This window comes from Cinclus cinclus, chromosome 3, assembly GCF_963662255.1.
Source record: "Cinclus cinclus chromosome 3, bCinCin1.1, whole genome shotgun sequence".
NCBI classification, from domain to species: Eukaryota; Metazoa; Chordata; class Aves; order Passeriformes; family Cinclidae; genus Cinclus; species Cinclus cinclus.
The window spans coordinates 69,186,474-69,201,485 of record NC_085048.1 but is presented as its reverse complement, the minus strand read 5'-3'; the positions used below and the strand labels follow the sequence as shown (position 1 = coordinate 69,201,485).

The window sequence follows — 15,012 nt, the reverse complement described above, 5'->3', positions numbered from 1 at the left end:
ACTGCTACTCTTTCTGGGAATGAGAGTCTCAGGGCTGCTTCCCCAGAGCCCGTGCACAGAAGGGTGGTGGTGGCAGTGCCAGCAGGGTGTTACTCTGCAGTGTGCTCTGCATGCCAGGACAGATGAAGCTCTGCAGCTTGTTGTGCAACACATGCCATGCCACTGCTGCTGCCACCCTACTCTTGCTTTCCACAGTCTGGCTCGGTTTCCATGAGCTGTGTGTGTGCCAAAGGGGCAGGCAGATCTGCAGGCAGACAGATCTCACCATGGCAGCAGAGACACTGCGTGTCTGGGGAAGAAGGATGGGTTGAGGTGGCCCTGCTGGGGACAGCACAACACACTCCCCTCAGGTGGCATATGAGGAGTAAGTGGCTTTTGGTACATTTTGCTCCATATTGCAGAGCGGCACCACAGCTGCACCGGTCACTGATGGCTGTGACATGGTGGGAGTGGACAGAACCCTGCTAGCACGGCAGCCCTGCAGACTTGCTTGCTCTGTGTAGGCAAAGGAGAGAACTGACACTGGTGAGGGGGACTGCCAGTGCAGCACAAACCACTAAGTCAGAGTCCATTGGCTATCCTGGTCTGCAGCCAGTAGCAGAGGAAAACTGTTCCCAGACCATGGTATCCAACAGAATCTCTGCAGCTCTATGGTGAAAACTGATGCAGACTCCAAACAAGTCCTGTCCACAGGCAGTCCCCAGCCACAGATGGGCTGCTCACATCCTTCACTTCTACTTTTTAACTTCTCCCACTAACAAACCAAAGTTTTAAAATCCTTCCCTGCAGTCTCATTGCCCAGGCTGCATCTGCACTCTGGGCTGTGGGGCTGTTGCTCTGCTATCTGCCTCCTGAGTTTCCAGGGAGAAGGTGGAAGGACAGCCAGTCAGCATGGACTGTGCTTGCCCGCCAGCACAGCACAGCTCAGCTCAGCTCAGGTGGCAGCCAAAGGCCTGGACCAGTGATGTCTCATGCAAGATTCTTTGTCTAGATTGCTTCGTCTCCTCCCACTGCTCTGCTCCACAGTCTTCTTAATGTCAAATTTTCTGGAGGTGCAGAAAAAAAGACTGAAGGGTCTAATCTAGGGTTGAAGGGTCTAAGTTAGGGTTAATGACCTTTCCTTACAGGACATGCACAGACAAAGGTGTTGAATCCCCTTTCTGCATGGACTCAGTTGGCAGCTGTCCCTGCCTGTGTTCCAGGGGGTGCCAGGAGGGTGAAGGCTGGGCTGCACAAGCTGCTCACCACAGTTTCACCAGCAGCCATCCCAAGTGTCCAGCAAGCATCACTACTTAAGTGTCAGAACAGAGCACCAGCCTTCCAGGGATGTGGTGCAAAAGAGTTAAACCTATGTATTTTCCTCTTTTAGGTTTTATTCAAACTTCTTTTGGGCAGTGCTAAATTTGGAGAAGCTGCCTTATTCCTGTCTGTGTTAGCTGTCTTCAACATCCTCTTTGTTACCTGTATTCCTGTCATCCTTTATTTTACCAAAGTGGAGTACTGGAGCTCTTTTGACATCATTCCTTGGGGGAACCTCTGCGGATTTTCAATTCTCTTATTGAGTGAGTAGATGGGGGGCTCTAACACTGCTTGGGATGGAGGAGGGTGCCAGAAAGTGGCCACTGGTGGAAACTGCAAGCATCTCCCATACTGGAGCTGTTTTGTTCTCAACTTAATTATTAGCTTCAGATATTATGAAAGGGCCCATTCCTAGAGGCAATTCCTAGACTCACTTCTGCTGTTATTACCACACCAAAACACTCTCTTTAGTGGCTCTCTTTAGAAGGTGCTGTGGGACTAAACTGTAAAGCTTGTCCTAATTCCTATTCATGAACTCTGTGTGACACAGACAGGTAGCACTTGCCTGGGCTGTGATAGAAGCAGCCCTGCTGGGAGAGCATTTTCTGGGGCTCATCAGCATCCCCACAGCAAGGAGGTTAGGCCAGGCCAGTCAAGGCCAGACTCCAATGCCTCTGCTGCCTGCAGTAATAGCTAACTGCTACTCCTAGAGAGGAATAAATGCTACTCCTAAGGCAGAGGAAACTTTTAAAAATGTAGCATTGCACAGTGATGGAAATTGTGAGAGGTGCCAGTCCTCTCTTCTGCTGCCACTGCTGTGCCACCAAAGGAGCTCAGTGGGAAGGGATGCCAATCTAAGTTTTAAAGGTTACCAGAAGCATGATGTCGTCCATGGTTCAACTAGATGTGTTGACTTGCTGCCACAGTTGGTCCCTAAACTGGATTATAGAATCCCCTCTCCTAAAACATTAATTTCTACTGGAAACATCCCTTCTCTACCCCTGTCTTGAGTCCCAACTCCTTTTACCCCGAACAATCACAACTCCAGAAGTAACCTCCAGGTTACTTACAGTGGACTCAGAGGAAGGTGTTTGTAAGAAAGTGGTGCAGAACTTGGCATGCAATCCCTGGTGTGTGCAATACATGGGTACTACTGGAAGACAGCCAAAGCCCCAGCTCTGAAAAAGCTCATTATTGGCAAGGCTCTGCTAAAGCTGATCACCTTAAAACAAGGGTGAATTTGACCAAAAGCAATTATTAATTTGTCATGAAACACCCCACAAACTGCCTATGGTATTACAATAGAGTGATATTATAATCATTCCATAGTAATGATACTATAATTTCATAGTATGAAATTTTATTTAGCAAGTTCCTGCCTGGAAGAGGGTTAGATTTACAGCATCTTCCACCTGCAACTGGAGGCAGTTTTCTACAACAAAGCACCCAGACAGAAGCTCCTGTTCAGCTGAAATCTCCCAGATGAAGAGTCTTTCAGTAGAGCCAAGGGGATCACTGGATCAGTATCAGTATCAGTAAAGAGTGGGAATTACTGCACATGATACTGAGAGACAGGCTGTACCCAAAACCCACCCTGATCGTGCCACTGGACTCCAGAGGCATAGAGAGTTCCCCAGAAACAGCAATGTCTCAGGCAGGCAGGTGGACACGCAACACACAGCTTTGTCCTCTGATACCTTCAGGAAAAACAACAGAAGCTGATGTACCCTTTATTTGAACAACAAATAGAGTAGTAAAGCATAAGTGTTTCAAGTGACATTCCTTCTGCCTAATTACACTGTACTAAAATACATTTTTCTTTCCTTCATCAGCATTCAATATTCTACTAAATTTTGGGATTGCTATTACCTACCCCACCTTGATTTCTCTTGGAATTGTACTGAGTGTCCCAGTGAATGCAGGTAAGATTTTCTGTCTTTTGCATCTTAATGAATACATTAAATCAGTGGCCTTTCAAATACACAGCAGGGATAAAAGAAAATAGATTTATTAAATATGCTTTGCATCTTCTCTCAAAGACTTACAGAGATGACACTGATCAAAAATTTATTATTTATGTGTTAAATATGTATTGTATAATATTACATGAATATTCATAATCCCTAAAATTGGTTTTTAAATTACTGTCCGAAGAAGCCTGCATACTGAAAAACAAAGAAGATTTGAAGACATTCATCTCTGGGCTGGAATAAAAACCCATGGATAAAGCAGAAGTCAGTTCTTAATGATTTCTTCAAGGCAGACTTAACATTAGATTCAAACAAATAAAATTGCTTACATTTCAGAGCAGATGTAATACTTCAGATGTACTAATAACTGCTTGCCTTGATAAATAACATTGCGGGTGTTTATTAAGAACACTGGACAGTTCAATTTTGGGCTTGGCCTGGTACATTTCTCTGACAGTTTTTCTGAAATTTAGTGAAAGCCGAGAGACTGCAAAGTCTGAGAGAGATGGGCAGGGGAGTGCAGACACAATCCCAACCAAAAGCAGCTCTTAAAAGCCAACATGGTTTTAACACATGTTAAAACATGCATTAACATGTTTAACGTGCACCACAGTGCAGGTGGCAGCTCCCAGCTTCATTCTGACTAAGTGCACACAGAGCTGGGCATGGCTCTGGTAGATTTGGCTACCAAAAGGTGTGATCACTCCACAATGTGTGGATGGCTCAGCCTGAGCAGGGTTTCTTACTTCACAAGGCACTCAGGGTGACAAGAAAAAAATTGCAATCAGGAGCTGCTGTGCAGGGAAGGGGAATACCCCTTTCTCTGTGTCCCTGAACCTCAGCAGGAGTTCCTGTGCTGTTGGTGGACAATACCCTGCTGTGTGCTCAACCAGCAGGAAATAGTGCCTTGGCCATCATTGCCTCCATGGCCATGTTCCCCTGACACAGCCAGCCCCCAGTGCTGGGGAGGTGAGGGGGAGGGAAGGGGATGCTGTCCTACCTTTTCCCATGTAGTAACATCCGTTCGATGTCCCATACAGTTGTTGATCACTACACGAGTGAAATTGTCTTCAATAGTGTCCGAGTAATCGCCATCATCATTATTGGTCTGGGCTTTCTCCTGTTGCTCTTGCCAGAGGAATGGGATGTCTGGGTAATAAAGCTCCTCACACGTCTCAAAGTCCGGAAGAAGGAAGAAATTCCCGAAGGGAATGGAGACATTGCTTCAGGACTGCCTAATAAAAGTCGGAGAACTCGCCCTTCCATGTCGTCCTTTGCTCATTAAATGCTATTTTTACCAAAACTTTGTGGTTAACATTATATATGATGATGCAAAGGTCTTTTCTTGGAAAGAAGCACACCTGTCCAACACGGTGTACATACTTGTACAGTTTTGATACGATCACCATCTAAAGCATTGAGTCTTGGCATGTCCAGTTTGCTTGTACTTTTTTCACATCTGACCTTTCACTTAAGTAGTACACTGAAAAAAACTGCAAGCCAAGAACCTCTCTTCTCTTTTTAAATGAATGTAATATATAGTCAAAATATATTTGCATAGGTTATTTTAAAGAATGACTTTCATGAAAAGCAGGGCAGACATTTTGAACATTAGGTACTGAATGATGCATTGCACACTGTGATTTAAAAGAAACAAATGCTATGCTACATCACACGTTTATTTTTGACCAGAGCTGTACTTTGAAAGTTTTCAAGGAGCAAAAAAAAAAGGGAATCTTTTTGGGAGCAGAAAGATGGGGGGAACAGTGCAAGGAAGATTTAGAAATCACTCTATGTAGATGAGCGCAAGTTGCGCTGCAAGCAGGGAAAATTCAAGCGCAAAAAAATGCTTGCACTAAAACATAGAGAGAAAGCATTCTAGAGCCCAAATCTCCTTATTCTGCATATGACTGTAGTCCACATTTAAAATCATGCAAGAGAAATCCAGTGCCTTCTACAGAACTCTTGTCTTTATCCACGCAGAACCAGGTCCTGCTGCGAGGCACTTGCAAAGGCAGGGCCCAGGTTTGTGGTCCCAAAGGACCCCAAATTCCCACTGACATCAGGACGTGCTTCCCATACACGCCGTGGCTTCTGTGGGAGCATGGGGCCCAGGGGACTGCAAGTTCAAGCGCAGGAGACCTGGTTCTCTTCTCACTTCACAGGTGTTACCCCTGTGTGGAGCTGCGCTTGATTAATGCCAATGTGAGGAAGGGGACATCTTGGTCGTGTGTGGGATAATCTGACGGAAAATAATCCAAGGCGCTGGCAGAAGCGTAGTTGCCAATGTACAGTCTGAGAGCATGGACTAAGGGGGTGAATCACCAGTTGCTTTTACTCCATAATTGTGAGTGTTAAGAGTTAAAAATGTAAGATATTTACATCAAATGTAACACTTTTTATGAAACTTGTAAGCACCAGGATGTTTACTTACGCGATTTTGGTTCGCCATTAAATTTCTATCTGTGATAGATCACATGCTATGTAAAAAGGGGGGGGGGGGAGAAAGGTTATAGTTTACTATTTTTGAAGTTTACATTGTTGCATACAAAATTAAAAGTGTTCTTTTGAACTGCTGCCATAGCCTAAGGTCCCTGCTGCCACTGAGGTCCTCTTTGTCTCAGGCAGGGGTGGCATCCACTTCAAAACATTTTAGCAAATCAACTTCAGATTCCATTATCTGTTTGGCAACGCTAAATAAAAAAAGATTTTAAACTCAACCTCAGTCAATGTTTTTACTTCTCTTGACGGAACCTTTATTGCAGTTCTGCTGTAGGTATTATTTGGCCAAAGTGATGAGAAGGAAGAGACACAATGATCAAAGCAACCAAGGCTGCATCTCAAGGCACTGCTAGTGTGTCTGTCCAAGACAGCAAAGTCTGCTCTATGTTACCAGGACAAGTCCATTTAGAGGGATGCTGTTGGGCATCAGTCAGGAAACAGACATCCAGCAGAAGTAGACCAAAGGAAAATATTGATCTTTTCATTCATCAGTGAGCAGCCATATGTGCATATGCTAACAGGTATTTAGGGCCGTGTGTGGGACATGAATTTGCACATTAATAACCAGGCCCTAGCCCAGGCTGTGTGCTTGTCCTGACCATATTGCTTGATGACCAGATGCTAAAAACTTGCTGAAAGAGATTACACCTCTGAACTTTTATATCTATTTCTTTGGGAAGAGGAGGGTAAAGGCACAGGACAGGAGCACAGGTACAACTCCAATAACTTCACTGAAGGGCACCCATAGAGACTTGACCTCAAAACTCCCAGAATCAAGTTTATTCCATCTTTGGACAAATAATTTTGTATCCTTGAGGATGTGTCATCCTCCCCAAGCCTCCTCTCTGAGCAAGGCCAGAGAAGAATATATAAGCAGTCCTTCCATTTTCCATAGCCCCAGAAAGTGTCATGTTTTGTGACCGCCACACTTCATTTTATTGTGTGTATGATGCAGTCTGTAAGTATTCAAAAGGCACAAATGCCATTTTTAAAAACTGCAGCTAATGTGTGTTTTTAAACAAAAGGGAAGCGGGTTTTTTAGCATTCAGTATGGATTGTGGGGGAATTTATGCACCAGCATTAGTAAAACTGTGATTTACCAAATGCAATGAATTCATTGCTTCTGTTGGTTCATCCTTCCTAAGAACAGGATTAACACATGCAAGGGCTGGGACTTCAAACAGCAATTCATGAACCATCTCGCTTCTGAGTGGGAACTGTGCAAACTAGATTTACCCATGCAAAGCAATTCTGAGCTAGCCATATTAACCAGATTAAATGACCTATAATTCTTCAGGCAACAGCTTGCCCTAAGCATAAATATCTGACTTTGCAGTAAGCCACTGGGTAGAAGAACTTTCCAGATAGTGAAGTCCAGGATGTGATTAGGAGAACAAGAATGCAGCATGTCCATATGATATGTGTGCACATCTCTAAGTGCCAAAGCATCACAGGTCTGAAGCTGAGGAATGAAAAAAACCTGGAGTTGTTGGCTTTCACCAGAAGGACAAGCTGAGAAGGCATCAGATGTAACTGGGCTACCCTTCAGGTGAAGGCAAGATTGAACTCCTGATCTCACACTGTGAAATGATGCCCAGGACAAATTCAGTGCCTTGGAGAGGAGGGCTGAGCTGTGGCAGACTCTCCCCCTTGCCCCCAGAGGTCACAGCACCGTGCGCAATCTCTGCAGCAGTCTGAGTCAGACCCACTGCTGGCCCATATGGACCCCACACTGCCCTGCAGGGCCGTGCCCGCTCTGCAGCAGAGCCACACAAGCCTGGAATTAGCACTTTTAGCCCACCACTGGTCACCCTGAACCTCCTTCTTAGGCAGAACTGCAGGTCCCTCCAGCGTGAGGCTTCTTCAGGTGTCTCTGAAGCTGTCTCCTGTATCATCATTGTGTGTCTCCTGCCCTCACAGAGCTCTGCCAGCCACAAGTGTGCACCCTTGCTCAAGGGCTGACCTCGACTGGCAACTTTCTGCCTCAGTTTAGCCCTCAAAGTGTCCAGCAATATTCCAGTGGGCTTGTTAAAACAGCAAGTTGAGAAAAAATATCTCAGAAAAGCAAAGAGCATCACCAGACCTCATGGCAGCTGCTGGCTTTCACTGCTGCACAGTACAGCAGTGAGAAGGCACAGCAGTCCTCCTCCTGCCTTGTGCGCCTTTGTCCTTGTCCCATTGTCTCCTGCTGCTACCTTTATAATAACTTTTATTGCAACTCTCCACAGTGACTGCATGAGCCTTTTATCAGCACATGGGTCAGAGATTGGCTTATTTTAAAAAGCCTTTCCTGATCTTCTGTCTAGAATGGCTGTGTTCATATCAGTAGTCCCCAGAAAACAGCCACAAAAGGCAGAAATCCAACCACAATAATCAACAGATGAACAGAAGACACTGAAACCACTGTGTACCTTAACTGCTTTGGGAGCTGAGGGTAGAATAGCAGGACCTGTAGATCAACAAGTTCTGGGGCTGAATTGATGTTCCCTGTGAGCTCGGGAACAAATCTCCCATCCCCAGCTCTCCAGAGCAGTCTAAAACAGAATCAGTGCAATATTGAGCTGGTCAGGGCTACTAAAGATACTGTATCAACTTACAGAGAAGGCAATATGACCAGGCTGACACCATTTCTGGTCAAAAACCTGTCTGCTATGGTGTCTGCAGGCCCAAAAACAAACAGAAGTGAAGGCTTCCCTGTGCAGTGAGTGAACATGAAAGCATGGATGGATTTGCATAGCTCCGGATCATATGCCAAATAAACTCACAGATGTGCACAACTGAAACACATGGAAACGCCTTTCTCTTCACTGAAAATGATGTAGATTCTCCAGCCCTTCAGAAACCCTAGGAATAGCACCAGTCACCTTGCCTTGGCTGTGTGGGGTCAGAGAGCAGCCTGGGACTGGGCATTTCTTCAAGGAAGGGGGAAAGAAAAGCAGCCAGAAACAATGCAGCTCATGTGAAGCAGAAGTAGAGGAGAGCTGGTAATAGAATCAGAAATAAATGCCTTTTGTGAAACACCTTCAAGGGCAAGATGCCCATGTGTCCATTGCAATGACTCCAGTCTGAAGAAATTGAGTCTGTGCACATTCTACAAAGCCATAAACTACAGCGAGTTTGGCTCCATGTCCCCTGCTTGCATTGCAGAAAGGATGGAGCCTCCAAGGCCTCCAAACCTGAGCTATTCCTTGGTAAAGGCCAAGGCTGAGAAGCTTCTTTCACAGCCCAGTCCTCATGCAAGTTCTCTCTGCAGAAACTGTCTGCAGAAATGGATTTTGATGGATGAGTTTAATTACCTCATAATTATTAAAAGAGAAGCAATGAAATTCTCTTCTTTAGCTGGCATGTTCTAGGGCATTTCCATAATAATCTGTGCCTTATGCAGAAGTCCTGAACATTAAAAAGGAGGTAAGAGAAAAAAGAGCATAAAGATCTTACGACCTGTAAAATCTCCTAAGGGGAAATCAAACTCTTAAAGACAGGACCAGTAGCTTAGAATAATATTTCTGAAAATAATCAACCTCATACTTTTCTACCTGAAACTGTGTTGGAGGGATCTTCATATATGCACAAGATAATTTTAAACAAGTTGGCAATTAGTATTTATCCGTGTACTTTACAGATATACTAGGATGCAATCAACCTCTCAAAAGTGAAGAGTGGAACCTCTAAGCAGAGTTACAATTCTGGAAAAGGCTTAAACAGTGGAGGTTGTGAAGCTCACATTAGCAATGTACTTAGAACCCTCTTACATGCAATTTTTCTGATGACCTGGAGGCAGTTCTTTAATCCTACTCCTGAGGCAGATGATCCCTTCAGAAGAGAAATCGAATTTTCCAGCTCTTTATCCACAGGTTTCCCTCCTCTTCTAGGTTCAGTCTTTCTAACACCTCAAGATATCCATCAGTGCATTCATTGGGAACAACAGCAATCAAAGAGCTATTTTGCTGTTTGGCTACATGACAGTGACAGATCCCCTCTCAGTGTTAGTCTCTTGAATCAGTGAAAAAGTATTAACAGCAAAGGGTTTTTTTACAAATTATTTGACCAATCAGTGACCAAGAAGACTGGCCTTATCACAGCTCCTTTGGTAATCTCTCTCCTTTTGAACAGCAAAAAGTTTTTCCCAATATTTTCTGCCTCACTACTCAGTTATTGAGCCACAAGAAAATGTCCTTGTATAAACAGTAGCTTCATTTCTTTGGTAAGAAGCATCATTAAAAATACTTCAACAATCTAAGTGTAGTGTTTCTGATTAGCTCAAAGAAAAGGGCCAAGACAAGTCAGCAGAAAGTCATTCATCCTTCAGACTCCTTTTAAGGACAAGGAAATGAAAGGACAAGACAACTGAGAGACTGAGACTTCAGCAACATTTTGCCTTTCCTTAAGGGAGGGCTTTCTAGCCTACCTTCCACAGAATACTTACACCAGAACTCCAGCTTCTGCACATACCCACAACTGAACCGGACATTTAGAAGATTCTTGAATTAAGAGCTGGATTCCTGTGAGTTACAAGCAGCAGGATTTGTAAATACTTCAAAAATGTGAACTTGTCTTTCCTGGCTATGAACATATATTGTGGGCCAGTGAATGCGGCTTTCCAGCCTCCCAGCAATAGGTCTCACTGCCCTTTAGCTTCTGAAGCTGCCAAGTTTTTAATGACTGCAGCCTAGAAAGCAGAGTAAGCTGCATAATGATCTCCTGGTGATTTTGGACCAATTATACATTTTTAATGCCTTCCTGACTTGTACACAAAACATCACTCCTTCATTGATTTTGGATTTGGTCAAAGGCATGTCACTTGCTAACTTGGCTGCTAAGAAAATTGATCTTGATCTTGGCAACAAATACCACGTTTGAGAACGATGCTGTCTTTGTGCATGTGTAAGCAACCCCATCTGGTACAGTACACCTACATTTCAGACAATGTTTATGGTGCACATTGGTTCAGCTGATGAGTTATTAAATACAATACCTGAATGCAAGAATGCAAACGGGTATTTTATAAACAATTTTAGGATATTCTTCAGTCTCACAGAGAACTAGGAACCACTTCCTTTATTTAGTACATAACATGTCAAAAAAATTTGAAGACACCCATTAAACTCATGAGTTTTCTAGATGCATAGCTTTGAAAACTGAACTCTGCTTCAGGCAGATTTCCAGTTTCCCATCTAGCTTTCTTGCAAAAATCAGAGCATCAATATTGCTGCAAAGCAAAGTTGTCTCATCCTTGGTTGGCTTGGAGAACTGCTAAGCAGCAGCCAACAGAAGAGGGAGCATTAGTCAGCCTTCCCACCATCACCTGCTTTTCTCAAAATACTCCTTTTTCTGTTTTCTTCCTTTCTAACAACTGAAAAAAATGGAATTCTGGTATTAAAAACAAGTGCCTACAAATAATGTAAATTACTTCATCACCCTAAAAGAATCCAAAACCTCCAGTTTTGGGGCTTTTTCTTCACCATAATCACCACTCTTCAAGGTACCTAGTGATTTTCAGACCATACTCCACAGAGTACTCCAATGATGTCCATGAGAGGCCACAAAGATAAGACAACCCACATAATAATTCACATCTTCTTAGGGATCTGGAGAACTGACCTTCTAAGACCACCCAATACAAGCTACAGGGTTTTTTTTCTTTTCATACACTCTTCCTTTTTTATTCATATATAAACCTAATTTTTTGCTAACTCGTCTCAAGTTTAGGCATGCTATCGTTAAAAAGAGATTCGGAAAAGTAGAACACAGAGTGAAGTCTTTATGAAATAATGAAGAGGAGTGTTTTGCATAAGGCCATAGAAAGTACAGGATACACTCATTAAATGCTTCCAATCTAAGATTACTGTATGCAGTTCACGAGGCTTCTTTGCTTAATTTAATTCTTTTTAATAATAAAACCAGGTACAATTAATCATTGTAATGAGTTTGCTTTTTTTATAATTATCTTCTTTCACCAAGCATAGCAAGGAACACTGTATGGCTAAAGGAGTCAGAGTGACATTCTTAATGGACATTTAAGAAGGAAGGTGGGAAGGAGGGAAAGAATTTTAATACATAGATCTCTTGAATTATGTATTTTTAAATTTTATTTTAAAAATTCTTGTTATTCCACAGCAGAAGAAAATGCCCCTGGCTACCTCAGGTAAGATTTCTTTATTATTTCCAGCAAAACAAATAGTTAGACAAAAGGCTATATTGCTTAAAGAATTAATTTTTCAGTTCAGTTCCCTGAAAATCCGTCATGGATAAGGATCACACATCAGAACATTTCAATGAAAGAAAAACAAATTAACTGAATTTCTGGTATAAGCACACAACTACAGTACATCAAGGATTGCTTCTATTATTGGTGTTGTGAGGACACCTATAACATACTAACTGCTTCCAAATTAAAATAAGAAATCATTATAGTTACAAATGAAGAATCTGCTGGGTAAATTTCAATTAAATACAGGGTTAGTAAGGCTGTAGGTGAGGAGTGAGCTGCTAGGCATTAACTGGAAGGCAAAGCACACACAATTCCTTATCTCAATTAGCAAGAACAGGCACAGAAGTGCTTGAGAGCTGAACCACTGTATAAACACCACGATTCACTTTAAGATACTGCTGGCAAGAGTTTCAGTGGGAAACTGGCATCTATTTCTTTAACATCTATCTCACTAACTGCTAAATGGAAATGTAATTCAAAGGCATCAACTGCGGCCATCAGCACACCTAACAAATCAGGAATTTCTTCTCCCATCTTTCTAGAACATTAGCTTCTGCCCATTACTATAAATATCCCATTCATTACTCCCTAGGTACATTTCCCAAAATAAAAGACTAATGATAAATACTAAATACTAATAAATTGGCTAACTAACAACAAAAGTCCTCCACCCCCTTATAGACAGCAGTTAAACCAAACAGAAATAGTACCATTAAAAATTTATTATCTGAATCTGTGTATTTTTTTTATTCATGCACTTTCTAAAACCATATCACTAAATTTCCTTAATATCCATTACACAGTGTTATTTACAATTGTCTCCAGTGAGTATTTTTTGGGCTACAGATCATTAAAGAATAAATATCCCAGATGTGCTATTTAGGCTTTGTGGTTAATTATATATAATCACATTATCCCCTCTGTTTCATAAATGCTGTAAACTTAAACAACTTTACACACATCATAAATTTTGAAATCTAAAACACAACTGGCATGCCCTATTACTACATTCCATTATCACACGTTCCTGTCTCGAGACTTAACATTAATTTTCTTTTCAACATTCATGCTCGTAAAACCTTGCTTTACAAAAGCCTGAGTGCAAAATGATCCTAAGTAAGCTACAATGCAAATTTACTTCTACATTAATTCTTTGGAACATAAAAACAACCAAAATTCTATTTTTTTGCAGTAACTTGAGCTCACCTTAAGCCCCTGGTTCTATTACTAGAAACTATATGAGTGCATTTCTATCTCTCACCTGTCACAGTGTAGCAAACAGAAGACAGTTAAACAAATAGGCAGGGCAGAGAGCATTTGGACAAGTGTTATTTAGATACCACCCCGTGTACAGCAGCAGTCACATTCATGTTGCTCCAAAAGTGTCCCTTCCAAAGGGATGGTTGGGCATTTCAACAAACAAAATCCCCTCCAGATCTGGCTGGTTTACAAGGGAGCTCTGCTGAAGAAGTGCAGCAGAGCACTTTTGGCCCTCTCCTAAAACAGCTTTCATGTACCACAAGATGAGGGAGCCACCTGCAAGGAGGACTAGGAAAGGATGCCCACCACATCCAGCCAGAATCATTTCCACGTACTGAGGAAAAGAGCGGGCTTGAAGTAGGCTGACAGCTACACCCACCCCCGAACCGGCTCACGTACCAGACACGGCATCGGCTACCAGCAACCTCCCGGGAAAGCTGCCGGACATTCTGGGAGCTGCCAGGAAAAGCAGTCTGTAAAGCTGCCCGGGCATCTGGGAGCGTCCAAGGGCACAGCAGCTGGCAGAGTTAGGCTCACCTTTCCCAAAACCGCAGTGGGTTACTATGGGAACGTGTGCCATAGCTTTCAAAACTGCAAAAGTGGTCCACGTTTCCAGGTGGAATTGATGCATAAAAGGAGACTGCCAATTCCTCGGCATACAGGAAATGGCACCAAGTCCCCCGTGAAATACTGAAACCGAGTGTGCTTCTGGATGGGCTCTCCCGGTGATGAAGACTTCGGTCACCCCCTGGCTGCCCCCAGGCTTCTCTTGCTCTCTTACCACCTTGACTACGGGTACATTTTTCTTTCCCTGGGGTAACCAGCTAGACTCTGTGACAGAGACTGTTCCAAGAAACCTTTCTAGAGTGGTTTGTGCACGCTGAATGGAAGCAATGGACCAGCTCTCAGGGGGAGCCATGCTGCAATGAAAACTGTCAAAAAATGCATTATTACGTATATGTTATCTTTATCAGCCTTCCAACCAGTCACTACCTTACTCTTATGCTATTTAAAGGGTAACAAATGTACAGAGCTGTAAATGGTCTCAGATTTATTTTTTTTTAATCTCTAATTCATTAAATTAACAAAGCCTGAAGTAGCTCAGACCAGGAGTCATTGCCCAGCATTGCCGGAACTCGAGTTCCAACTCCGAGGGCTTTATAAATATCGCATATGGGAACTGGTCCTGCCCCCAAATATTTTACACAGTGATTTTATCCAGCTGCTTTTCTTATGCGTGAAAAAGGAAAGCAGAGACCCTCCGTTTCTTTGAACAGATTAAGGCGCGTATGCACGAAGGCACTGCAGGGAGCTCACGAGAAGAACAGCTGCTTATCGTGTGCCAGACAACAGAGGATGACACCGGAAAGAAATTAAGTATAGAAAAGCACATCAGGAAACTGATACTTCCAAACATCTTCTGCGACCGAGAAGCTACAGCTGCCCTGGCGGGGACGGGGTGGAGAGAACCCTGCGATGGGGAGGACGCGGCTGCACCGGCAGGTCTGCGCCGGCACCGCGGGGCGGGACAGGCGGCGGGGAGGGACAAGACAAGACCTGGGGAGGGACAAGCGGCGGAGCCTGCTCACGCCGCGGGAAAGCGCCGGGATCGCTTCCGGAGCGCGACCTTCCGGGCCGGGCGGGTGAGTGCGGGGCCGGGCGCGGCTCTCTCGGTGCGGCAGCGGCACCGCCTTTCCTCGGAGCCCCGCGGGCAGGGCGGGGAGCGCTCGGACTGCGGCCGTGTGGGTTGTGCTCAGGGCAGCAGCCGGG

At 43.8% G+C, this 15,012-nt stretch overlaps 1 protein-coding gene across 1 annotated transcript in view; it reads left to right on the top strand.

Moving 5' to 3' along the window:
* Nucleotides 1–4,554, top strand: part of SLC35F3 (solute carrier family 35 member F3) — a 157,524-nt gene extending 152,970 nt beyond the window's left edge. Inside the window, exons 6-8 of the mRNA XM_062489028.1 lie at nt 1,370–1,562; nt 3,132–3,221; nt 4,310–4,554. Of these exons, the coding sequence (XP_062345012.1) occupies nt 1,370–1,562; nt 3,132–3,221; nt 4,310–4,554 (528 nt within the window). The remainder of the gene's footprint in view (nt 1–1,369; nt 1,563–3,131; nt 3,222–4,309) is intronic.
* The last annotated feature ends 10,458 nt before the right edge of the window (nt 4,555–15,012 follow it).